A 27,815-nucleotide genomic window follows, 5' to 3' on the forward strand; every position below is an offset into this window, starting at 1 on the left:
CAGAATGGTCCTGAAGAACTCCATAAAACTGATTTTTAATACAGGCAGCCCTTGCTTTGCATAGTAGTAAACAACCATACAAGCTGTAACCGTAAAAAGCAATCCTCATAATCAACAGGGAAAATCACAATTGTGCCATGACCTTTAAAACTTTTTATCAAAATATTAAAAATTCTCTTGGGCTTCCCTGGTGGTGCAGTGGTTAAGAATCCGCCTGCTAATGCAGGGAACACGGGTTCAATCCCTGGTCCGGGAAGATCCCACATGCCGTGGAGCAATTAAGCCCATGTGCCACAACTACTGAGCCTGCAGTCTAGAGCTCACGAGCCACAACTACTGAGCCCACGTGCCACAACTACTGAAGCCTGCATGCGTAGAGCCCGTGCTCTGCAACAAGAGAAGTCACTGCAGTGAGAAGCCCACACACCACAACGAAGAGCAGCCCCCGCTCGCTGCAACTAGAGAAGCCTGTGCACAGCAACAAAGACCCAACACAGTCAAAAATAAATAATTGAACAAGATGTTTAAAAAAAATTCTCATACTGTAGGTTATAAATATACAGGAAACTGAAAAAGTAAAACTAATATTTGTTTAGTATACTGTAATTTAAAACATTAGATATATTGAAAATTAGAGTATTTTATTTCTTTATTTAAAAACTTATCAAGACTAATTTGAACACGTGTGCCTTCCTCCCACTGTATAACTCAGTAAACAGAATGAATATCTTTGTTATGCTTGGCAGACTGTCATACTCCTTTTTAGGTCTAAAACAGCTTCCAAATTTTATCGTTTGCACTCTCAATGCCTCTGAGAGTTCTTTTAATGTAAACTTTTTGGTGGTGTCACTTCCCCTGAGACACCATCATTCTTTTCATCACAACCATTTTCCTCATCTATGTCAACAAGTCTGTCCGACTTCCTCTGGCTGCACATCTATAGTCTCTAGAAATGTGGGCAATGTCAACGTTCCCCTGGGTCAGCTGTCTCTTCCACAACTCCAGTTATGTTCCATTTAGATTTCACTTCCAGCATTAACACTTAGCACTTCTTTGTTGCACTTCCATCTTTGTTAGCCAATTCCTTCTTTCAATGATCCATTTTTGTAAAATGTCACATAAGTTTATCATTGGGAAACAAGAAAGCTAGGCAACTACAGGCTCTGCTGTCTGCAAGAGAACCGAGTGACAGATGCACAGGGACCAGTCACTGACAGGCTTTGAAAGAAGCGGAGGGACTGGTCACTCACTGATCAAGACGCACAGCTGTGATTTACGCAGTGATCTGAGGACTGAAGAGCTAGCAGTGAAGTCTTATGTACTTCATGTCATTACTCATGTTGTTGGGAGACTGGTTTAACTACTCTGTGGTAACTAGATTCATGCATATCAAAATTGCAAAATAAGATCTGCCTTTATATAGTTGGCAACCCGACACAACCTATTTATAAAACTTTTCTAAATAGGTTATGTGAACACAATACTTTTGCCTCACCCAGCATCTCTTTTTACCCTCACAGAAGCTGACACATATTTCCTTAAACAAAATAACATCTCTATCCCAACTGATTCATTTAGAGAACACGGAAGTTTACACACCAATTTAAATCAAGAAGGGGAAGGGGAAGAACGAACCATCAGAGAGGAGAGATAAAAGAAGCATTTAAAATGTTAAAGAAGGGCTTCCCTGGTGGCGCAGTGGTTGAGAGTCCGCCTGCCGATGCAGGGGACACGGGTTCGTGCCCCGGTCCGGGAAGATCCGACATGCCGCAGAGCGGCTGGGCCCGTGAGCCATGGCCGCTGAGCCTGCGCGTCCGGAGCCTGTGCTCTGCAACGGGAGAGGCCACAGCAGTGAGAGGCCCGCATACCGCAAAAACTAAATAAATAAATAAAATAAAATAAAATGTTAAAGAAAATTAATATTTTCACCTAATTTTTTAACACTACAAAAAATCCATTGCCTACTTACTACTAAGGGTAATTCATAATTCATAAAGGGTTTATAGGTAGGAACAACTCAAAACTCACATGATTTTCTAAATTAAGTTTAGGGCAGCAGCTAAAATCATGGACTTTGAAGTCAGACAGACTTGTCCCATAGCTTGATCATTTATTAGCTGTAAGGGGAAAAAAATCTTAGTATCTCTACGTTCCACTTTCCTCAACTGCAATGTAGGGAAAACTGTGTAAAAATGTGTGGCCAATAACAGTTTTATCAATTTTATTATTTTTTAAATAAATTTATTTATTTTTGGCTGCGTTGGGTCTTCACTGCTGCGCGCGGGGCTTTCTCTAGTTGCGGCGAGCGGGGGCTACTCTTCGTTGAGTTGCGCGGGCTTCTAATTGCAGTGGCTTCTCTTGTCGCGGAGCACAGGCTCTACGTGCACAGGCTTCAGTAGTTGTGGCTCGCAGGCTCAGTAGTTGTGGCTCACGGGCTCTAGAGCGCAGGCTCAGTAGTTGTGGCACACGGGCTTAGTTGCTCCGCGGCATGTGGGATCCTCCCGGACCAGGGATTGAACCCATGTCCCCTGCACTGGCAGGCGGATTCTTAACAAATGCACCACCAGGGAAGTCCCTCAATCTTATTATTTTTAAAAGCAATTTAAACTTGAAATTTGAAAAGATGATGCACCTGTATATTTTTAACATATCTGTGTCAACCCTGCCCTGAATTCTTAGCTTATGAAAGCTTATGGCAGTTAGGCAGCTAGTGATGACTGTGGCCTTTGTAGCTGACTAGTATCACTGTCCACGGAACCTGCGCGTTGGGGAAGGGGATGCAAGAGGCAGGAAGAGGGACTTCCCTGGTGGCACAGTGGTTAAGCATCTGCCTGCCAGTGCAGGGGACACGGGTTCGATCCCTGGTCAAGGAAGATCCCACACATGCCTCAGAGTAACTAAGCCCATGCACACTGCAACTACTGAGCCCGCATGCTGCAACTACTGAAGCCCACTCACCTAGAGCCCACGCCCCTCAACAAGAGAAGCCACCGCAATGAGAAGCCCATGCACTGCAACGAAGAGTAGCCCCCGCTTGCCGCAACTAGAGAAAGCCCACGCACAGCAACGAAGACCCAAGGCAGCCAAAAATAAATAAAATTAAAAAAAAAAAAAAAAAAAGAGTTGGGAAGAACCTTAGGTTTGAACAGGCTCTCCAGCCAACACAGAGACCATCACAGAGAACAGCCTGCCAGCTCAAGGTCTGTGATCACAACTTGTGACTAACCTTTGGCAGAATTCTAAGCTATTCAGACAAAAAAGCAAACCTTAGGAAGCCAGGTTTTAGGGGTTTTTTTTTAATTTTTTAAATTAAAGAAACGTTGAGCAGAGACATCAGTAGTCACTGTAAAGGAGACAAAAGTCAGAGGTTCACTGATTTAGTCCAACTACAAAACCCAAACAGGATGTATGGCACAGCTATTTGAGGAACCACTGAACTGGTGATGAGTCTACCATCCTCCCCCACCAAAATCACCAGGGGCAACATGGAAGTGACCACCAGGGCACAAAAACAGAGCAGTCCAGAAGCCCTCTAATTCCGGCTCAAGGAACAGGAAAGGGAACTCCTAGTGCTCAGAATACAGTCCACCTTCTTTTCTCGTTTCTCTCTTCTCACACCGCAAACCCCAAGTGATCCTGAGGCGACCCACAACGTGAGCTCATAGGAGTCAAAGTTCTGAGGAAGAGGCATATCCTCTCTCATCAGTGAAGCTGTGGTCCAGCGAGGGTGGGGCCAAACCCCCTTACTTTCTTCTCTCTGTGTCCTCCTGTCATTTGGCCCAGACAAAGGCACTGTCATGAAGTATGCAGCAAAGCAGGTAACTAAACCCCAGCTTTCTGGCCAGAGGACCAAAAATGAGGATTCCCAAGGAACCGTAAAGTACCAGGAAGGAGTTCCAGAAAGTGACCCCATAAAGTTGTTCATAATACAATACTGATGTGTGTGAGAACAGAATAGAGAGACCATCGTCCAGGTCTCAGGGACAGATCTGAATAGCACTGCTAGGTTTTGAAAACTGAACTGACACTGGACCCAAAGAAGGCATGTTAGAACTTGCAGGCTGAACCTAACCAGATTAGTAGCCAGCTAAAATTTAAAATATCAACATTCTTCACAAGATTTAAACAAGGCTCAAGATCTCATAATATTCAAAATCTCTAGGATACAATCTAAAATTATTCAGCATATAAAGAACCTAGACAATTTCAATTTACAAGGGAAGTGAGTCAACAGACACCAATGCTAAGATGACAGCAATGCTGGCATTAACTGACAAAGACTTTAAAGCAGCTATTATTAAAACATTCCAACAATCAATCAAAACACTCTTCAATCAATGGAAAAAAACAAAATCTTCACAAAGAAGATGTAAAGAAAAACCAAATGAAAATTTTAAAATTGAAAAATATAATGCCAAACTAAAAAACTAATTGGATGTACTCAATAGCATAATGAAGATGTCAAAGGAAAGATGCAGTAAACTAAAAAATTGAAAGAAATTATCCCATTTGAATGCAGAAATTTAAAAAAAAAATGAACAGAGCCTCAGGACCTATATGACATAACAAAGAAAATTATTAAGGGCAAAGAGGAAAATTACAGAATTTTTTTTAAAAGGTCAATTAACTAAGATGATGTAACAGTCTAAATTGTATATATCAAACAACAGAGCTTCAAAATACATGAAGCAGAAAGTAACAGAAGTGCAAGAAGAAAAAGAAAAATCCACAATATAATTGGAAACAAAAATCAACAACCATTCATGATAAAAACTCTCAGTAAACTAGAAGAGAATTTCCTCAACTTGATAACGATCATCTACAAAAAGTCTACAGATTATATCATATTTAATGTGAAAGACACAGTGCTTTCTCCCTAAGATCAGAACCAGACAAGGATGTCCACTTTCAACATGCATATTTCAACATCACACTGGAAGTCTTACAATGCAACAAGGTAAGAAAAATATAAAACGCATACAGACCGGAAAGGAAGAAATTAAACTGTCCCCATTCAAAGCTGACATAATTACCTATATAAAAATACCAAGGGAGGGCTTCCCTGGTGGCGCAGTGGTTGAGAGTCCGCCTGCCGATGCAGGGGACATGGGTTCGTGCCCCGGTCCGGGAAGATCCCACATGCCACGGAGCGGCTAGGCCGGTGAGCCATGGCCGCTGAGCCTGCGCGTCCACTCCGCAACGGGAGAGGCCACAACAGTGAGAGGCCCACATACCGCAAAAAAAAAAAAAAAATACCAAGGGAAAAAATCTCCCAGAACTAAAATATCAGTTTAGCAATGCCACAAATACAAGATCAACACACAAAAACTCACCATATTTCTATATACTGGCCATGTGTAACTGGAAATACATAAAGTAACACCATTTACAATCACTCCTCCCAATATTAAATAAATAGTATAAATATAACAAAAGACGTACAGGAGCTGTATGCTGAAAACTAAGAAACAATGATAAAAGAAATCAAGTAAGAATTAAATAGACATCCTGTGCTCTTGAAGTAGAAGACTAAATACAGGAAAGATGTCAATTCTCCCCAAATTCGTTTATAAGTTTCAAGCAATTCCAATCAAAATCCCAACAGGAGGGGACTTCCCTGGCGGTCCAGTGGTTAAGACTCCACACTCCCCATGCAGGGGGCTCAGGTTCAATCCCTGGTCAGGGAACAAGATCCCACATGCCGCAACTAAAAATCCCGCATGCCGCAAGGAAGATCCTGCGTGCTGCAACTAAGACCCGGCACAGCCAAATAAATAAATAATAAATAAATAAATTTTTTTAAAAATCCCAACAGGATTTTTTTTTAACATAGAAAGGCATGATTCTAAAGTTTATATGCAAAGGCAAACTAGAATAGCTAAAACAATTTTGAAAAAGAATAAAACTGGAGGTATCTTATACGTTTTCTTATATTAAGGACATAATTTTTTCTATTTCTACTCTTAAAATAATGTTATTAGGAACTGGTATTGAATCCTATCAAATTCATTTTAAGCATCTTCATAAACAATTTTTTGTATCTGATGAAATGATTTGATGTATTATATTAATAGCTTCACTTATTATTTAATGATTTCTACCTCCCTGAAATAAACTAGCTGACTATGGTGGATTATTCCTTTACATACTGCATAATGCAACTTAGTAATATTTGTTATACAAAGTTGTAGGCATTTTATGTCTCTCGATATATATTGCTGGATATTTTAATCCAGGGTTTTCTTGCTGCTCTTTCTTCCCTTTCCTGTCTACCTGCCATTTCACTATTACTACCAACCCTTATTATTACTGGCCAACAGATAATAGGGAAGGATAATACTCTGCTTCAAAATCTTGTCTCAAAAATAAAAATAGCCCTGTCATCATCTTAATGAGTAAAAAGGACCAAGTGGTGAGTATCTATAAAGGAAGGTTCCCATCAAGCTGGGTTAGCACGACCTCACCTTCCATTATAGATAAAATCCTGTCCAGCCTTGACATTTGCTAATGGAAACTACCATTTGGCGAGGACCTTTTTCATGCCAGCACCTTACATGTACTATATCACTAAAACTTCACACTAATCCTAGGAACTGCATATTAATATTCCCATTTTACAGATGGGGAAACTAAAGCAGGAAAGGGGTAAATAATATGAACCAGTTCAAACAGCTGTTGGGTGGCAGAGCTGGAACTGCAACACAGGGCTCTCTGGCTCCAAAGTCTACTACTCTCCATCTAGCTACGAGGCTCACAGGACAGTGCTCTGAAGAAGCAACGGCTCAATAAAAGGGATAAGATACAGCTCTGCACCACAATCTCCCACCCCAACCCCTTGCCCTATGCATCTCCTCCATCTGGCTGTCCTTGAGTTGTATCCTCTATAATAAACTGGTAAACATAAATAAAAGCAAAAACAATCTAGCAGCATATAGAGGAGAGAGGAGGAAGCAGGTGAGATCTAGGTAAAAGGAAACAGATTTAAGAAAAAAGGTTAAATAAAAATTTTTAACTTAAAAAATTTTTTATATAAATATGAAAAACATGTCAACATTTCTCAGTGTATACTAAGAATTGGCAAAGGATAAAGACAAAGAAGAAACGAAAGACTGGTCTCAAACAGAATCATACTTACCACTTATTAAACATTCTATAATGAAATGTTTTCATCCACAGAGCTTATATTACTGTATGTTAATTCTCTTACCATTAGTAATTATTTTCCTACTAGAGAGTATAATAAACCATGTTATCAAGAAAGTTTCTTATTGAATTCTGTTGACTAATATGCTGATTAAGAGATGCACCACGTTCTTTGAAAACACCTTGGATACATAGCAAACTGTTAATATTTAATAGAGATCCTGGGGAATTAGAGATAAATTTGGGGAGAAGGCACCCATCACTTTAAATTCTCTACAACTACCATGTATTATCATTTTTAATAAACAAAATATAATATTACTATAATAAAATAATTTGAGATTTTCATGGAATTAAAATCATCAAAGCTTCTTGAATTCTAAATAAACAAAGATCTTCGATTCTATTTGCTAATGCTTGCCATCTGGAGTGTATCAGAGTAGATGCCAAGTTTTTCTTTTTACCATTACTGATCACAGAACTCTTGTAAAAAGAAATCTAGAGCAACCTTTAGTATTTAAAACAGAACAAAGAGCTGCTCTAACTGAGACAGGAGCAGCGAGGGGGAGCCACTCTCACCTGTGCCCCATTTCATATCTTCTCTTTCAAAGCAATTAAGCTTAAATAATCAGATGCCCTCCTCTCCTCCATCCAAAACTTACCTTCCTGCAAGAGTTCAGAAGATAACAAATGACTTTAAATACCACCTTCTCTGTAAAACTCCTCCTGTCCCCCAGTGACAAATGACACTTCTTCTAAACCCTTTAGCAACTATTGCCTCTACAATTGAATTAATAATCTATTTCGTTGTAATCTCTGTTGATTTGATCTCGGGTAAACTTTGAACAAACTAAAAGCAGTGTAAGTTTTTTAAAGGAACTATATTTCACAACGCTTCTCCTCTACTGTCACTTCAAAGTAAAAAGCCCAAGATAATGTGTAAAGACCAACATTTGAGTATTGGTACACACCTTAAGTTAAGGTACACACTGTAAGTATTCATGGTAAACTATTTTTTTCATATCTATTCTAAAAAGTCATAAGCTATGGAGCAATTACCAAGATTTTAAAATAATCCTCCTTGATTCTATTTCAGCAAAAAAAAAAAAAAAAAACCACTTTCAACAAGATTATGAACATACTCTTAGAAAAGCAGAACATGCTTCACATTTTTCAGACTACTTGGTATTCTGAAGAAGTTTACAATACACTGGGAATCAACGCTATACCACATCGATTTTTCTCCCAACTATATTTTCAATGTAGCTATCATCACTAACATTTTGAAATTCATCACATTCATTGAAAAGTAGCTATCCAAATAAATAGCCTTGTACTTCCCTCAGAGGATTTCAGAGTGTTTTATACTTGGTTCATGAAATTTACATCAAATCCCAGCTTTAATAAGAGGACTAATAGGATTATTCTCATTAAATAAACTGAGGAACTGTCTCACAAAACAGCTTACTTAGCTAAAGGCTTGTATTTCAAAATACATGAAGATTTGAGTAAATGAAGAAACCAAAGTATTCATAATAAATATCTCTCACCTGTATAAAGACACCCACCTTCCTCTTACTTGCTGAGGCCATGAAGCAATCAAGTCATGGTCTTCAAAATCCCTGATGGCATCAAGAACATTCCTGGATCTCCTGATAACTCTTGAAGACTGAACAGTGCTCCTTCCTTACACCACAATCTCATTCTTTTTCTTCCCCATTCATTACCTGATGAGCACCACTCAAAAACCTGAGTGACTTATTCTCCACACCCTGCAGAATCAACCCCTGACTCTTAGCTGGGCAATCTTTCTTTCCCTAACCCTGAAAAATGTACCAATGACCTAACTAAACTAGGGCTGGAGTTTCCCAGAGAACACCGCGCTCTCCTTTCCCTTGCACATCCTGGTCTACCTGCTCCGGACACTCACACCATTACATCTTGTCCTCAGAAGCTTTACCTATCCCTTCAGGTCTGCTACAAATGCCACCTTCTCCATAAAGCATCCACACCATGCCCCAACCCACCTGAAGCTGAATAGGACACATGTACTTACTCAGTACTCCTTTGAGAGCACTTTGTCTCACTGCCCTACTTTCCACCTATTTCGCTGCACCAAAGCACTGTCTATTGATAACCTACTATAACTAGTAGGTAAAGCTTGAGTTTTCCGCCCAAGAGAACACACTTTTTCTTTAGCACCAACGTATGTCTACCAGTTTTAGGGGCTGATATGGGGTAGTATGGTTCTCATTCCTGAACAGGTTTTAGAATCACCTGGAAAGCTTTGCTTTAAAAATACTCACGCTATTCCCCACCTCAAATTAAGTAGAATGGTGGTTATCAGGGCTGGATGGAGTTGTTTAATAAGTTGTTTCAGGGGCTTCCCTGGTGACGTAGTGGTTGAGCATCGACCTGCCAATGCAGGGGACACGGGTTCGAGCCCTGGTCCAGGAAGATCCCATATGCCGTGGAGCAACTAGGCCCGTGCGCCACAACTACTGACCCTGCGCTCTGAAGCCTTCGAGCCACAACTACTGAGGCCGACACGCCTAGAGGCCGTGCTCCGCAACAAGAGCAGCCAACACAATGAGAGGCCCATGCACTGCAGCGAAGAGTGGCCCCCACTTGCCACAACTAGAGAAAAGCCCGCATGCAGCAACGAAGACCCAATGCAGCCAAAAGTAGAAATAAAATAATTAATTAATTAAAAAATAATAATAAGTTCTTTCACTTCTGCAAGATTAAAAAAGTTCTGGAGATTTGTTCCACAACAATGTAAAAATAATAAACACCACTGAACTGTACCTTAAAAATGCTTAAGATGGGGCTTCCCTGGTGGCACAGTGGTTGAGAGCCCACCTGCTGATGCAGGGGACATGGGTTCGCGCCCCAGTCTGGGAAGATCCCACATGCCACGGAGCAGCTAGGCCTGTGAGCCATGGTTGCTGAGCTTGTGCATCCGGAGCCTGTGCTCCACGACAGGAGAGGCCACAACAATGAGAGGCCCGTGTACCACAAAAAAAAAAAAAAAAAAAGCTTAAGATGGTAACGCCTGTCTTTTTTAACCACAGTAAGAAAGAAATTCATTTTTTAAAATATTACAAAACTGTATACCTGTGTATAATAAAGAACAATGATCCTGTTTTTGTTTTCAAAAGATAAAAACAACAGGTAACATTTAAATGTGTACTACATGCCAAGCACTGATTTAGTGATTTACTATGCATTAACTGTTAATCCTTACAACTCTAAAGGGTAGGTACTATTATTTCCCATTCTACAGATGAGGAAACTGAAGCACTGAGATTAATTAACATGTAAAAGATCCACACAGCTAATTAATCACAAAGCCAGGATTTAAATGCAGGCCCTCTGGACACAGTATCCGTGCTCTAACCTCTATGTAATATATACATAAAAGTCTGAAAAGACAATAAACTAAACTGTTAACACTCTTAGTATATAATCATGACACAGTTTTCACTTTATACACTTCTGTTTTAAATTTATGCAAAGATCATGTACTGCTTTTTATACTGAAAATACAAATGAAGGTACTTACATTTTGAAAAAATACACTCAATGGAACAGCAAGGTCTCTACCCTGCTAACAATCATTTTATTTCCTTATATTTCTGTACTGAGACTCTTTACCACCGTAAAGCTAATCTACCTGCCATAACACACGTCTCGGCTTGCTCCTGCTTCCATAAACAAATCCTTCCCCTGGAGAGAATGTCCTCTCCTTTGCACTGATACACACCTTTTCACTTACCTTTTTTTTTTTTTCTTTCAATTTATCCAAAGCCAGTTTTTTTTTTTCTTTTACATTTTTATTGGAGTATAATTGCTTTACAATGCCGTGTTACTTTCTGCTGTAGAACAAAGTGAATCAGCTATACATATACATATATCCCCATACCCCCTCCCTCTTGAGACTCCCTCCCACCCTCCCTATCTTCCACCTCTAGGTGGTCACAAAGCACCGAGCTGATTTCTCTGTGCTATGCAGCTACTTCTCACTAGCTATTTTACATGTGGTAGTGTATATGTCAATACTACCCTCTTGCTTCATCCCAGCTTCCCATTCCCCACACCATCTCAAGTCCATTCTCTAATGTCTGCGTCTTTATTCCTGTCCTGCCCCTAGGTTCATCAGAACCATTTTATTTTGAATTCCATATATATGTATTAGCACACGGTAATTGTTTTTCTCTGACTTACTTCCCTCTGCATGACTGACAGACTCTAGGTTCATCTACCTCAGTTCAAATAACACAATTCCGTTTCATTTTATGGCTGAGTAATATTCCATTGTATATATGTGCCACATCTTCTTTATCCATTCATCTGTCGATGCACACTTAGGTTACTTCCATGTCCTGGCTACGGTAAATAGTGCTGCAATGAACATTGTGGTACATGTCACTTTTTGAATTTCTTAGGGTATATGCCCAGTAGTGGGATTGCTGAGTCATATGGTACTACTATTTTTAGTTTGTTAAGGAACCTCCATACTGTTCTCCATAGTGGCTGTATCAATTTACATTCCCACCAACAGTGCAAGAGAGTTCTCTTATCTTCACACGCTCTTCAGCATTTATTGTTTCTAGATTTTTTTATGATGACCACTCTGACCAGGGTGAGGTGATACCTCATCGTGGTTTTGACTTGCATTTCTCTAATGATTACTGATGTTGAGCATCCTTTCATGTGTTTGTTGGCAATCTGTATATCTTCGTTGGAGAAAAGTCTATTTAGGTCTTCCACCCATTTTTGGACTGTTTTTTTTGATATTGAGCTGCCTGAGCTGCTTATAAATTTTGGAGATTAATCCTTTGTCAGTTGCTTCATTTGCAAATATTTTCTCTCATTCTGAGGGTTGTCTTTTCGTCTTGTTTATGGTCTCTTTGCTGTGCAAAAGCTTCTAAGTTTTATTAGGTCCCATTTGTTTATTTTTGATCTTATTTCCATTTCTCTAGGAGATGGGTCAAAAAGGATCTTGCTGTGATTTATGTCATAGAATGTTCTGCCTATGTTTTCCTCTAAGAGTTTTATAGTGTCTGGCCTTAAGTTTAGGTCTTTAATCCATTTTGAGTTTATTTTTGTGTATGGTGTTAGGGAGTGTTCTAATTTCATTCTTTTATATATAGCTGTCCAGTTTTACCAGCACCACTTATAGAAGAGGCTGTCTTTTCACCATCATATATTCCTGCCTCCTTTGTCAAAGAAAAGGCAACCATATGTGAGTGGGTTTATCTCTAGGCTTTCTATCCTGTTTCATTGATCTACATTTCTCTTTTTGTGCCAGTACCATACTGTCTTGATTACTGTAGCTCTGTAGTATAGTCTAAAGTCAGTGAGCCTGGTTCCTCCAGCTCTGTTTTTCATTCTCAAGATTGCTTTGACTATCAGGGTCTTTTCTGTTTCCACACAAACTGTACAATTTTTTGTTCTAGTTCTGTGAAAAATGCCAGTGGTAGTTTGATAGGGATTGCACTGAATCTGTAGATTGCTTTGGGTAGTAGAGTCATTTTCACAATGTTGATTCTTCCAATCCAAGAACATGCTATATCTCTACATTTGTTTGTATCATCTTTGATTTCTTTCATCAGTGTCTTATAGTTTTCTGCATACAGGTTTTTGTCTCCTTAGGTTGGTTTATTCATAGGTTGGTTTATTTTATTCTATTTGTTGCAATGGTAAATGGGAGTTTCCTTAATTTCTATTTCAGCTTTTTGTTGTTAGTAATAGGAATGCAAGGGATTTCTGTGTGTTAGTACTGTATCCTGCTACTTTACCAAATTCATTGATTAGCTCTAGTAGTTTTCTGGTAGCATCTTTAGGACTCTATGTATAGTATCATGTCATCTGCAAACAGTGACAGCTTTACTTCTTCTTTTCCGATTTGTATTCCTTTTATTTCTTTTTCTTCTCTGATTGCTGTGGCTAAAACTTCCAAAACTATGTTGAATAATAGTGCTGAGAGTGGGCAACCTTGTCTTGTTCCTGATCTTACAGAAAACGGTTTCAGTTTTTCACCACTGAAAACGATGTTGGCTGTGGGGTTTTCTTATATGGCCTTTATTATGTTGAGGTAGGTTTCCTCTATGCCCACTTTCTGGAGAGTTTTTATCATAAATGGGTGTTGAATTTTATCAAAAGCTTTTTCTGCATCTATTGAAATTATCATATGGTTTTTATCCTTCAATTTGTTAATATGGTTTTTCACATTGATTGATTTGTGTATATTGAAGAATCCTTGCATTCCTGGCATAAACCCCACTTGATCGTGGTGTATGATCCTTTTAATGTGTTGTTGGATTGTTTGCTAGTGTTTTGTTGAGGATTTCTGTATATTTATCAGTGATTGGCCTGTAGTTTTCTTTTTTGTAACATCTTTGTCTGGTTTTGGTATCAGGGTGATGGTGGCCTCGTAGAATGAGTTTGGGAGTGTTCCTCCCTCTGCTATATTTTGGAAGAGTTTGAGAAGGACAGGGGTTAGCTCTTCTCTAAATGTTGATAGAATTCACTTGTGAAGCCATCCAGTCCTGGGCTTTTGTTTGTTGGAAGATTTTTAATCAAGTTTCAATTTCAGTGCTTGTAACTGGTCTGTTCACATTTTCTATTTCTTCCTGGTTCAGTCTTGGAAGGTTGTGCTTTTCTAAGAATTTGTCCATTTCTTCCAGGTTGTCCATTTTATTGGCATACAGTTGCTTGTAGTAGTCTCTCATGATCCTTTGTATTTCTGCAGTGTCAGTTGTTACTTCTCCTTTTTCATTTCTAATTCTGTAGATTTAAGTCTTCTCCCTTTTTTTCTTGATGAGTCTAATGGTTTATCAATTTTGTTTAACTCACAAGGAACTAGCTTTTGGTTTTATTGATCTTTGCTACTGTTTCCTTCATTTCTTTTTCATTTATTTCTGATCTGATACTTATGATTTCTTTCCTTCTGCCAACTTTGGGTTTTTCTTGTTCTTCTTTCTCTAATTGCTTCAGGTGTAAGGTTAGGTTGTTTATTTGAGATTTTTCTTGTTTCTTGAGGTAGGATTGTATTGCTATAAACTTCCATCTTAAAACTGCTTTTGCTGCATGCCATAAGCTTTCGATCATTGTGTTTTCATTGTCATCTGTTTCTAGGTATTTTTTTATTTCCTCTTTGGTTTCTTCAATAATCTCTTGGTTATTTAGTAGTGTATTGTTTAGCTTCCATATGCTTGTATTTTTTACAGATTTTTTTCCTGTAATTGATATCTAGTCTCATAGCATTGCGGTCAGAAAAGATACTTGATACGATTTCAATTTTCTTAAATTTACCAAGGCTGATTTGTGACCCAAGATATGATCTATCCTGGAGTATGTTCCACGTACACTTAAGAAAGTGTATTCTGTTGTTTTTGGATGGAATGTCCTATAAATATCAATTAAGCCCATCTACTCTAATGTGTCATTTAAAGCTGGTGTTTCCACATTTATTTTCATTTTGGATGATCTCTGTCCATTGGTGAAAGTGGGGTGTTAAAGTCCCCTACTATTATTGTGATCCTGTGACTGTCCCCTTTTATGGCTGTTAGTATTTGCATTATGTATTGAGGTGCTCCTATGTTGGGGGCATGAATATTTACAATTGTTGTATTCTCTTCTTGGATTGATCCCTTGATCATTATGTAGTGTCCTTCTTTGTCTCTTGTAATAGTCTTTATTTTAAAGTCTACTTTGTCTGATATGAGTATTTCTACTCAGCTTTTTTTTGATTTCCATTTGCATGGAATATCTTTTTCCATCCCCTCACTTTGTCTGTATGTGTCCCTAGGTCTGAAGTGGGTCTCTTGTAGACAGCATATATACGGGTCTTGTTTTTGTATCCATTCAGTCAGTCTGTGTCTTTTGGTTGGAGCTTTTAATCCATTCACATTTAAGGTAATTATCGATATGTGTGTTCCTATTACCATTTTCTTAATTCTTTTGTTTTGGTTTTGTAGGCCTTTTCCTTCTTTTGTGTTCCCTGCCTAGAGAAGTTCCTTTAGCATTTTTTGTAAAGCTGGTTTGGTGGTGCTGAATTCTCTTAGCTTTTGCTTGTCTGAAAAGCTTTTGATTTCTCCGTCGAATCTGAGTGAGATCCTTGCTGGGTACAGTAATCTTGGTTGTAGGTTTTTCTCTTTCATCACTTTAAGTATATCCTGCCACTCCCTTCTGGCCTACAGAGTTTCTGCTGAAAACTCAGCTGATAACTTTGTGGGGACTCCTTTGTATATTATTTGTTTACTTTTCCCTTGCTGCTTTTAATACTTTTTCTTTGAATTTAATTTTTGTTAGTTTGATTAATATGTGTCTTGATGTGTTTCTCCTATGGTTTATCCTGTATGGGACTCTCTGTGCTTACTAGACTTGGGTGACTATTTCCTTTCCCATGTTAGGGAAGTTTCTGACTATAATCTCTTCAAATATTTTCTCAGACCCTTTCTTTTTCTCTTCTTCTTCTGGGACTCCTGTAATTTGAAAGTTGGTGCATTTAGTGTTGTCCCAGAGGTCTCTGAGATTGTCTTCAATTTTTTTCATTCTTTTTTCTTTATTCTGCTCCTCAGCTGTTATTTCCACCATTTTGTCTTCCAGCTCATTTATTCATTCTTCTGCCTCAGTTACTCTGTTATTGATTCCTTCTAGTGTATTTTTCATTTCAGTTATTGTTGTTCATCTCTGTTTGTTTGCTCTTTAGTTCTTCTAGGTCCTTGTTAAACGTTTCTTGTATTTTCTCCATTCTTTTTCCAAGATTTTGGATCATCTTTACTATCATTACTCTGAATTCTTTTTCAGGAAGACTATTTCCTCTTCATTTGTTTGGTCTGTTGGGTTTTTACCTTGCACCATCACCTGCTGCGTATTTCTCTGTCTTCTCATTTTTTTAAATTTACTGTGCTTGGGGTCTCCTTTTCGTAGGCTGCATGTTCATAGTTCCTATTATTTCTGGTGTCTGCCCCCAGTGGGTGAAGTTGGTTCAGTGGCTTGTGTAGGCTTCCTGGTTAGGGGGACTGGTGCCTGTGTTCTGGTAGATGGGGCTGAATTTTGTCCCTATGGTGGGCAGGGCCACGTCAGGTGGTGTGTTTTGGGGTGTCTGTAAACTAAGTATGACTTTAGGCAGCCTCTCTGCTAATGGGTGGGGTTGTGTTCCCGTCTTGCTAGTTGTTTGGCATGGGTCATCCAGCACTAGAGCTTGCTGGCCGTTGGGTGGAGGTGGGTCTTAGTGTTGAGACGGAGGTCTTTGGGAGAGCTCTTGCTGATTAATACTACATGGGGCTGGGAGGCCTCTGGTCGTCCAACATCCTGGACTCGGGTCTCCCACCTTGGAAGGTCAGGCCTGAATCCCAGCCTGAGCACCAAGACCCTGCCAGCCACACGGCTCGGAAGAAAAGGAAAAAAAGTAAATAAATAAATAAAAAACGAACAGGGCTTCCGTGGTGGCACAGTGGTTAAGAATCCACCTGACAATGCAGGGGACATGGGTTCAAGCCCTTGTCCAGGAAGCTACCACATGCCACGGAGCAACTAAGCCCGTGAGCCACAACTACTGAGCCTGAGCTCTAGAGCCCACGAGCCACAACTACTGAAGCCTGCGTGCCGAGAGCCCGTGCTCTGCAACGAGAAGCCATCACAGTGAGAAGCCACGCACCACAACGAAGAGTAGCCCCCACTCGCTGCAACTAGAGAAAGCCCATGCGCAGCAATGAAGACCCAATGCAGCCAAAAGTAAATAAATAAATAAATTTATTTATTAAAAAAAATGGACAGAGCCTCAAAACAAATGGTAAAAGCAGACGAAGTCACACAAAGAAAGATACATACACGCACACTCACAAAAGGAGGAGAAAGAAAAAAAAAGGAAGAGAGCAACCAAATATATTAACAAATCCACCAATGATAACAAGCACTTAAAACTAAACTAAAATAAAACCAAAAACCAAAATAGACATAAAACCAAAAACAAATTTGACACAGAAAGCAAACTCCAAGTCTACAGCTGCTCCCCAAAGTCTGCCTTTTTTGGGGAGCATTCATTGTCTATTCAGGTATTCCACATATACAGGGTTTACCAAGCCAATTGCAGGCATTTAGTCCGCTGCTCCTGAGGCTACACAGAGAAATTTCCCTTTCTATTCTTTGTTTTCACAGCTCCTGGGGTCCAGCTTTGGTTTTGGTCCCACCTCTGCATGTAGGCCACCCTCAGGCATCTGTTTCCTGCCCAGATAGGAGGGGGTTAAAGCAGTGGCTGATTAGAGCTCTCTTGCTCACTCAGGCCGAGGAGAGGGAGGGGTACGGCAGTCACAGATGGAATGCGGGGCGTGTCTGTGGCAGCAAAGGCCAGAGTGACACTGCAACAGCCTGAGGTGCACCATGTGTTCTCCTGGGGAAGTTGTCCCTGGATCACAGCACCCTGGCAGTGGCGTGCTGCACAGGCTCCCAGGAGGGTGTGGGTAGTGACCTGCGCTTGCAAACAGGATCCTTGGTGGCAGCAGCAGTCCGTGCCTGCCTCTGGGGTCCGAGGTGATAGCCGCAGCTCGTGCCCATCTCTGGAGCTCACTTAGGTGGTGCTCTGTCACCTGTGGGAACACAGAGCAGGAAGCCCCTCTCCTCGCGCACTCCAAGACAATGGTCTTTTGCCTCTTCAGCAGGTCCAGACTTTTTCCCAGACTCCCTCCCTGCTAGCTGTGGTGCACTAGCCCCCTTCAGGCTGTGTTCACGCAGCCAACCCCAGTCCTCTCCCTGGGGTCTGACCACCGAAGCCTGAGCCTCAGCTCCCAGCCCCCCCACTATGTTGCACTCCTAGGTGCAACACAGGAGCACCTCAATACATAAAGCAAGTTTTAGAAGAATACTTGCAGTGATTTCATTTATAAAAATCTCAAAAACATCAAAACTAAACAATGTATTATCTAAGGAATCAAACATGGAAAAGCAAATGAATGATAAACACAAAATTCAGAATAGGGAGTTCCACTTGGGTGAGAGACACATAAGAGCCTTCTGGTTTTACTTGCTTTACTAATAATGTTCTTTTTAATAACTTAGGTGGTTAAGTATAGAGGCATTTACTGTATCATGTTTCTTTAGATCCTACAGATGACTTACTGTTAGTTTTTTATTCTATTCAACATCTAATAAAAACAAATGAGTAAAAAAAAAAAACAACAACAACAACTTATAGATCCTGACTTTAAGGTACTTAAAAACCTCAATTCAAAAGCAATACTAAATCACATAACTGCATTTATATTTTTCTCTACATATTAGTAGTGAACAAGGCAGAGTTATCAGTATTCAAATAGTTAAACGCATCACTAGCACCAATTAGTGAAATAATCAGTAAGAAAATAAATCCCCATTCAGAGGAGGGGAAAAAAAAAGCCATGCCATGTCTAAAACCTAATGGCACTTACATTTACCTATTTTACTGAATGATTTGAGCTCATAGCTTGATCAATAAAGCAGGATAACCTTCAGAATCTGATGCAAAGGGCTGCCCTTTTGTTCCTTTTATCAAGGCAGAACCAATAAATACAAGTTCAAAATATGGAAAAGTCTCTGTTGCCTCCCACTATATGATGATAAGGAAACTGTCAAAGTCACAAAATTTCACTTATACCCAAACCACTCTTTAGAGGCCTGAGCCTATGACCCAGATAAATGTCACACTAGCCAACTCCAGCTGACAGGGATTTTAGGAATGCTTTCCAACAGACATAGCACAGCCCTGGTGTATCAGGAAGAAGTCCCCACTGAACTTAACTATAAAACAGATAGGTTACTAGAGACAAAAACAGGAAAGAACTTTTTTTTTTTTAATGGTAAGAAGACTTTAACATGAGATCTACCCTCTTAACAATTGTTAAGTGTCAATAATAATTTACATTGGGACTTCCCTGGCAGTCCAGTGGTTAAGGCTCCACACTTCCAATGCAGGGGGCACAGGTTCAAGCCCTGGTCGGGGAACTAAGATCCCACATGCTGGAGGGCACAGCGAAAAAATTTATATATATATAATTTACATTGTTGTGGGTACAATGGTAAAGAGCAGATCTCTAGAGCTTATCCATCTTACTTGACTGAAATTTTATGCCTACTGATTAGTAACTCCCCATTTCCCCCTTCACCCAACCCCTGGCAACCATCCTTTGAGTGTCTGATTTTGACTATTTCAGGTACCTTTTGTAAGTGGAATCACAGAATATTTGTCTTTCCGTGACTGACTTATTTCACTCTGCACAATGTCCTCCAGATGCATCCATGTTGTGGCACATTGCAAAATTCCCTTCTTTGTTAACACTGAATAGTATTCTGTTATGTATTTATACCACATTTTGTTTATTCATTCATCCATCCATGGATATGTAGGTTGTTTCCACAACTTAGCTATTGTGAATGGTGCACAAAGAGAAAACTCATTTGCAATGAATAATTGAGGGGAATTTTCAGAGGGCCCCCTTTCCTAGGTTCAACTATAGCTGCTAAATACACACATTGAGAAAGGCAGGCCTAGCTTACAGGGTGTGTTGAATTGTTCTTTATTCAAAGCCAGATCCGAGACTGATATCAATCAAAGAAAAAAAAGATTTAGAATTGTTGAGCTGCCCAAGCATGAATAAGCAAATGCTTCATGTTAAAACTGTGAGGTCAAGAGAAGTTCAGGATCAAGCAGAAAGGATAATTATATTTATATTTGGTTACATTAAAACTTTAATATGGAGAGAATCCCAATGTTTGCTCTATAGAGTATTCCTGCCTATATTACATCAACTAAATGGATTTGCTATTAATACCAAAGACAATTCTTCATTTATAGAGAAGGAGCTACCATGCTAAAGCTCCTTCCTCCTGTCTAGAGCTGGGTATGTGTTTACCAATGGGCTTATGTGTCTGTCATCTCCACCAAATTACTAAGACCAAACTAAAAATGTTGTAAGTGCCAAATCTGAAACAGACTCACCCCCCCCCAAAAAAAAGTGACTAAAACTTCTACCACAAGCTATATGAATAGTATAAAATCACATCTACTAGCCCTTCAAGCTCTAAAACAGTAACTCAGAGTTAAAGATTTGTTCAACTTTTGATTATCTACCAACCAAATGATGCTTGCTTTTCACAAGTTCTACTGGAATAAAAGTATAATTCATGACAAGCATTTATAATACAAACATGTCAATAAAAGGAGATCTCCATTCACCACCAGAAGTTTCTCAAACTAGTAACAATCCATTGACTACACTGTGAGAACTACTAGCAGCTTGGGGTGGTTCAATCCTTGGTTCCTGGGTTCCTGTACCAGTCTTACTATTATCCTATACTCCCGAGTAAATCAAAATGATTTAAATTTCATAAGAACATTTATTGAAGAGCAGTTAAACAGTAGCTAAAAGAATTGAAAAGAAAGTAAATTCATAAGTGAGTAAATAAAGGACGGTACACCTATCACGTTGTATATTAGTCCAGCCACTACAAAGGATAATGTAAATGTAGCTATTATGGACATTCCCAATGTATTAATTAAGACATAAAAGTAAGCAAATCCCCTAAGATTATGTATATTATGGTATCATTCTGACAAAAACGCATGCAAGTATATGCACATAAATATATATAAGAAAATATAAATGTGTTTGTAAGAATACCCATCAAAAAACTCACAGAAATAATCACTGGGTAACTTTTCACCTGCATTTTCTAATTTTTTCTAAAGCGAAAGTTATTTTTCCTTAAAAAAAAAATCACAACCTCTCTAGACCTTCATCCTATTCATTTTTTAATAAGAAGCTAAGACAGTTGTACCCAAACACCTATCTTACAGCAATATCTAGGCATAGTGTGAGGTAATGTGAGGAATTTAAAGAAAATCCCTAGAAATAAAAAGTATAATATGGTAATACCTCCAAGGAGGATGAAGATGAGTTCCAGAAACACTGCATTCTCAGGAACTTTGTTACCAAAGGAGAAAGCGTTTTAGAGGGCAGGTCTGCATTTCAAAGATGCTACATGTTGGAAGGGCAATTCCTTCCTCACTTTCCAACTCCAACATACAAGATGCCCACCCACTCACTTTCTTGCTGAAGACCCAATCAGTCACCTTACATCACCACTGCTTCCTTGAAAGAACCTATTGCAAGAATTTGTTCAAAATGTTCATAACAAACGATGCTTCTCCTTAAACACTTTTTCTGTATTTCATAGAATATGTTTATTTACTGCTTATATTTTAATTTTTTTAAAATACATCTTTATTGGAGTATAATTGCTTCACAATGCTGGGTTAGTTTCTGTTATATAACCAAGTGAATCAGCCATATGCATACATATATCCCCATATCCCCTCCCTCTTGAGCCTCCCTCCCACCCTCCCTATCCCACCCCTCTAGGTGGTCGCAAAGCACAGAGCTGATCTCCCTGTGCTATGCTGCTGCTTCCCACTAGCTGTCTATTTTACATTTGGTGGTGTATATATGTCAATGCTACTCTCACTTTCTCCCAGCTTCCCCCTCTCCCCACACCATGTCAAGTCCATTCTCTATATCTACGTCTTTATTCCTGCCCTGCCACTAGGTTCATCAGTACCATTTCTATTTTTTGTTAGATTCCATGTATATGCGTTAGCACATGGTATTTGTTTTTCTTTCTGACTTACTTCCCTCTGCATGGCAGACTCTAGGTCCATCCACCTCACTACAAATAACTCAATTTCGTTTCTTTTTATGGCTGAGTAATATTACATTGTATATTTGTGCCACATCTTTATCCATTTATCTGTTGATGGACATTTAGGTTGCTTCCATGTCCTGGCTATTGTAAATAGTGCTGCAATGAACATTGTGGTACATGTCTCCTTTTGAATTATGGTTTTCTCAGGGTATATGCCCAGTAGTGGGATTGCTGGGTCATATGGCACTTCTGTTTTTGGTTTTTTAAGGAACCTCCATACTGTTCTCCATAGTGGTTGTATCAATTTACATTCCCACCAAGAGTGCAGCATTCCACCACACCCTTTCCAGCATTTATTGTTTCTAGATTTTTTGATAATGGCCATTCTGACCAGTGTGAGCTGATACCTCATTGTAGTTTTGATTTGCATTTCTCTAATGATTAGTAATGTTGAGCATCTTTTCATGTGCCTCTTGGCCATCTGTATGACTTCTTTGGTGAAATGTCTATTTAGGTCTTCTGCCCATTTTTTGATTGGGTTGTTTATTTTTTTTGATATTGAGCTCCATGAGCAGTTTGTATATTTTGGAGATTAATCCTTTATCCGATGTTTCATTTGCAAATATTTTCTCCCATTCTGAGGGTTGTCTTTTCATCTTGTTTATGGTTTCTTTTGCTATGCAAAAGCTTTTAAGTTTAATTAGGGCCCATTTGTTTATTTTTATTTTCATCACTCTAGGAGTCCTTAAACATTTTTAAACCTTCCTTATATCTGACTGTAATAGTATTAGACATAAGGCTATATGTGTAATAAAACTATTTACTGAACACTGTGTGAGGAACTTCACATGCTCTTATTCACCTTCACCTCAGCTCCATAAAGAGGGTGTACCATTAGCCCTCCCATAAAATAGGAGATGACTTACCCAAGGACATGGTCACAAAAATTTTAAACGCAGGTCAGACTCCAAACCCAGGCAGGCTCCTTCCACTTATACTATACTACCTGTTAAGTTCTTATGCCTTATGAAGGGCTGCAAATCACTCAGGTCCTTCTCAGCAGATCCTTCAACTAAGGACAAGATAGCATCTGCCCTGGGGTGTTCACTAAGGGCTTGATTGCTCTTTGCTTTTCCTTCTCAGGCCCAATGACCTTTCTTCTTTCATTTAATGAACTGAGTGCCTGTGTACAAGGCACCTAAAAGAAATACAAAAATGAGTACAGCACAGCCTCCATCCTCAAAAAACTCTTACGAACTGTTAGGGACTACAAGTAAACTACTGAACTACTATTAAAATTGGTCAACTAGGACTTCCCTGGTGGCGCAGTGGTTGAGAGTCCGCCTGCCGATGCAGGGGACACGGGTTCGTGTCCCGGTCCGGGAGGATCCCACATGCCGCAGAGCGGCTGGGCCCGTGAGCCATGGCTGCTGAGCCTGCGCGTCTGAAGCCTGTGCTCTGCAACGGGAGAGGCCACAACAGTGAGAGGCCCGTGTACCACAAAAAAAGGAAAAAAAAAAAAAAATTGGTCAACTACTATTGAAAAAGATGGATACATCTATAAAGAAATACCATCAAACATCAAGAACTCCTGAAAAGCTCGATTTCAAGTAAAACGGGTTTTACTCATTAAAGGACCAAAATTTTTCTTAAAATTAAGCATCCTAAATAAAAATATTTCTATCTTCTTAAGCATAAACTCAGTATAACAATTAAAAGAGCTAACACTGATGAAATGCACTGCTATGCTAAGTGTTTTACATACACTTAGTATTTAGTCTTTAGTATTTAGTACCAACCCTGAGGTTGGTACTATTCATAGACCCATTTTAAAAGGCTATAACAAAAAACAAAGGTTATCTACCTAAAGCACACAGCTAGTAAGTAATGGAGCTGTGATTCGAATGCAGTAGTCTACCTCTTTATTCTGCCTTTTGATACAATGACTCAAGCATTTATCAACCATCTATTGCATAGAGCATTGTGTTGAGAAATGAGCATAGGGAAGTGAACAAGAGAGCTTCTTCATGACCTCACCTTCTGATTAAAAGACAGATAAACAAGAACAAAAATGAAATAATTACAGATTGTATAAAATATTATAAAGGGAATAAGGTGGTGTGACAGGGTAACCGGGAAGGCTTACTTCTGTTACGGCTCTTGTAGTTTTGTTCGGTTTGTTCCCAAAGACAAGCTGGCCAGATAGCCAGGCTGGGGACCAGAGGAGCAAGGAGAAGAGAAAAGACAGACCACTGCTAGTGAAGATGATCAGAGAAGTGGCACGAAGCCCTAGCTTCATCACAAATGTGGAAACTGGCTTAGGAGAAGTTAATGATTGATCAAGGTCTCAAGCTGGGACTGAAAGAATAGCTGTGATTTCAGAAGACAGGTGACATTCTGGGTAAAGGAAAGAGTACAAATACAGCCTCTGGTTAGAGCAAGAGAATAAAGGTGGACTCAGAAGAGGTGCCCTGACTATGGGGCTAGAATCCTGCAAGCAATGGTAACTCCATTTGTTATAGGTGGTGGTAAGCATAGTCAGACTGTGCTATGCTAGGGGAGAAATAACTTCTGTACAAAAGGTTTTCTTCCTTTGATTTTTTTTGTGTGGGTGTGGGTGTTTATTTGCAAGGTGGGAAACTACAGCAGGGAAATGAACTAAGAGAAACTGGTGAGAAATTTTTTAAACTAAAGGAGGTAGTAACAGAAATGAAGAAAGAGACAGCTTCGAGTACCAGTCAGGATATATTTGACTACAGGTATAACAATGGGACTAGAAATATACCTGCAGAATCCAACATGAAATACCTACCGTACTGAATAAACCCTGCATGTTTTCACAAATATGTTGTCATTTTTCCATAAACCCCAATGAGCCAATGTTCTTTCTACTGAATAATACCATGCCTAAGAGAATATCACCCATCCCTGATGAATATGGCTTCATAGTATCTTTTAAAAATCCCAGCAGGTAAGTCTGTGTACATATTAATTCACTTAACATTACCAAATGCCAACTAAATTTAAGCACAACATAAACCACATTAGTCTACTCATGTGGTACACAATTTCCAAAGATAAACTACTGTTTTTTTGTTTTAAGTCCAGGTCCCACACAGGCCTCAACAAATTATAGAATTTGAAAATTATTTTAAAGAAACAAAAGGACTCAGACCAGTTTTAGCATGTTGAGTAGTCCCAATGCTATTTTTAAAATGAGCAACACTTCTCCATATGCAACTTTTTCCAAATAATACTAACAAGGCCAAGGATCATATCCTATCTGAAAACAGCACCTGTACAACATAGCTAGGATCTCTTCCAACAGCTTATCTACAAGTGCCGGACCTTAAGGGTTTTATTTATACGTTAATTTTACATACATCTTTATGTTTACACAGTTTATATTTGAAATATTTATATTATTGCTCTTATATATTTGTTTCCTTCTATTCGTTTATATTTTTATATACAACAGTGCTACAGTGTACTGACGGCCTTTAAAAAGAACCTCCTTAGGTTTTACCAAGATTTCACATTCATTGGATAATTTGGGCCTCAGAACAACCTTGTGAAATATGCAAGTAAAAGTATCATCTTCCCCTCTGCACAGAGGTGCTCAGAAAGATTAAGTAACTTGACTACTTCAAGATCTCACAGTCGGCGGCAAGGGCAGGGCCCTGACCGTGCCTTCAGACTCTTTGTTCATGCTCTCCTCCCCGCGGGACACTACCGATTTAGTACCTGAATATTCACGTGCCTCTCTTCAACAAATCCGGACTGTAACTAAAAGCCGTACCAATGCCGCCGGGCCAATACTCCGGGCGTCTAAATGCAGCCGGAACACTAGTGCTCTTCAGTAAACATAAACACCAGCACACGTTGCAGTCCGGACCCCATTCAGTACTGGCTTTGCTCCACCGCACGAAACTTGTTAAAATACACTACGGCTTTAAAGCATAACTCTTAATGGAACTGTCTTTTTCACTCAGTGGTAAATTCAGTAAATCAGAGGTGACTCATACTGTTAACTTATGGTTTTGTAAATTAATAATTTTGGATGCCAAAGGAAAAGAATGAATTACACAGATCCCTCTCCATCCCCAACCCCAAAGTTGCCGAAGTGTCAATGCGCAGCAGTAAAAGCTACGGACAGAGGTGGGTGGGGCTGGAGCTAGTATACCTCCTCTCTGAGACCCCCACCGTCCCAGGTAACTCACTCTTCAAAGGCCAACGGGTCTCTTCCGACCCCCAATTCCGTAGGGACCAGAGTGACTACCCGGCCCCGCAGCCCCCAGCGACCAAGACCAGAGCCCTGCCGGGAGCTGCAGCTGTGACGACTCGCACAGCTGGGGCTGCCCCCTTCCCCCGGCGTCCCCACCTGTCCCGGGTAGCCCGCACACCTGGCAGCCCCAGCCCGGGCAGAGGATGCGCGGTGAGAACCGGCCCCTCAACGCGGGGCCCCAGCGCGGCCGAGCGACCCAGGGCAAGTCCGCTTCCGCCCCCAGCCCACATGGCCGCGGCCGCCCGCGCCCGTACCCAGCGTGCGCCCCGCGCGGCCGGGGTCCGGTGGGGCCCCAGATCCCCCGGAGGAGAGAGGGGGCGGCGGCGCTTCAGACTGTGGAGAGGAGGAAGCGCGGCCGGCGCGACCGCGGGGGGAAGAGGAGGAGCGTGTCCCGACCGGCCGCGAGGTCAGGCGGAGAGGGGGGGGGGGGGCGGCGGCGGCGCCGCTGGGAAGCGGGAGTCTACCTGCGAGCAGAAGTACGAGCCCTGTATCCCCAGCTTGATGCAGGTGGGACACTGGAGCTTGGCCTCACTGCTGCAACCGTCCGTCTCGCACACACGCGTCTCCACGGCCGCCATGCTGGCTGGCTGATGGAGGAGCACCTCACCGAGGAAGAGGGGGAGGAGGGAAGGAGGAACTGCTGGGCAGAAGGAGGGCAGGGGTGGGGAGAGAGGCCGAGCCAGGGGAGGAGCTCGGCCCGCCAGGCCTGGGCGCGGGAGGAGGAGGAGCGCCGGACCTGCCCAGACCACGCTGCGCGCCCCGCCCCCGCCCCGCGCGCGCAGCTGGAGCCCCGCCCCACGGCCTTGGCCCCGCCCCCGCCCGAGGCCCCAGCCTTTTCGCGGCCCGCGTGCACGTGGGGGCCGTAAGGGTACCTGGCAGAGCGTTCGGCTCCTCCGTGCTGTCCTGCTTGTAGCCGCGGCAAGCGCGACCTCTCGGCGCCCGGCGGAGAAGGCCCAGTGCGGCCAACTGGGAGAGGCCCTCTCAGTGCCTAGAGAGAGCTCCCCAGTCGTCCCTTACTGACTGGATCCCAGGGTCTTGAACGTCTCCCATACTCTCAGGCGGTTGGAAAGGGCGCTCCATTCCTCTGTGTTGGTCCACCTGGCAACTCCTTGGAAAAGGAAAGTAATTCCCTTTTTAAAGTTCTGTTTCTCGCGGATAGTGTCTGATCTGAGGCCTGAGGACCACCGCTCATTCACAAAAAAAGGAAGCCAGGGAACTGTCAATGGAGAGGTGGGCTGGGACTTGCGTCTGGCTTCCCTCGTGCCGGATTTTTTTTCACGCCACCGCCCCTCCATTCACAATGTACAGTGCTACTGATGGTAACACAACTACTAGGTAGTCAATACAAACCGTAGTTTTTTGTATTATCCCAGTTGATAGTTTAAGAGGTAACTAGGGGAAAATTGTGTTTATCATGAAATATCAGAGTTGAAGGGAGCTTTAGAGTTCATCTAATGCTAACCTCTTGCCTAAATCTCTTCAACTACATCCCGGATCTGCCATTTTCTAATTTGTGCTTGAATACCTCCTGTCACCAGGGAAGAGAGAGGAACTAGTATTTTTTTTCTGATAAATTTTTGTAATAATTTTTATTGAAGTTTAGTTGCTTTACGATGTTTTGTTAGTTTCAGCTGTACCGTAAAATGAATCAGTTATATGTATACATATATCCACTCTTTTTTAGATTTTCTTCCCATTTAGG

General features: G+C 40.8%; 1 protein-coding gene across 1 annotated transcript in view; it reads right to left on the reverse strand.

The window, feature by feature from the left end:
- METAP1 (methionyl aminopeptidase 1) overlaps positions 1 to 26,691 on the reverse strand; it is a gene marked incomplete at its 5' end in the record, with an annotated part of 63,483 nt that extends 36,792 nt beyond the window's left edge. Inside the window, one exon of the mRNA XM_079706507.1 lies at positions 26,578 to 26,691. Within this exon, the coding sequence (XP_079562633.1) occupies positions 26,578 to 26,691 (114 nt within the window). The remainder of the gene's footprint in view (positions 1 to 26,577) is intronic.
- Between the last annotated feature and the right edge of the window lie 1,124 nt (positions 26,692 to 27,815).

This window comes from Hyperoodon ampullatus (genome assembly GCF_949752795.1).
Source record: "Hyperoodon ampullatus genome assembly, chromosome: 1".
Classification (NCBI taxonomy): Eukaryota; Metazoa; Chordata; class Mammalia; order Artiodactyla; family Ziphiidae; genus Hyperoodon; species Hyperoodon ampullatus.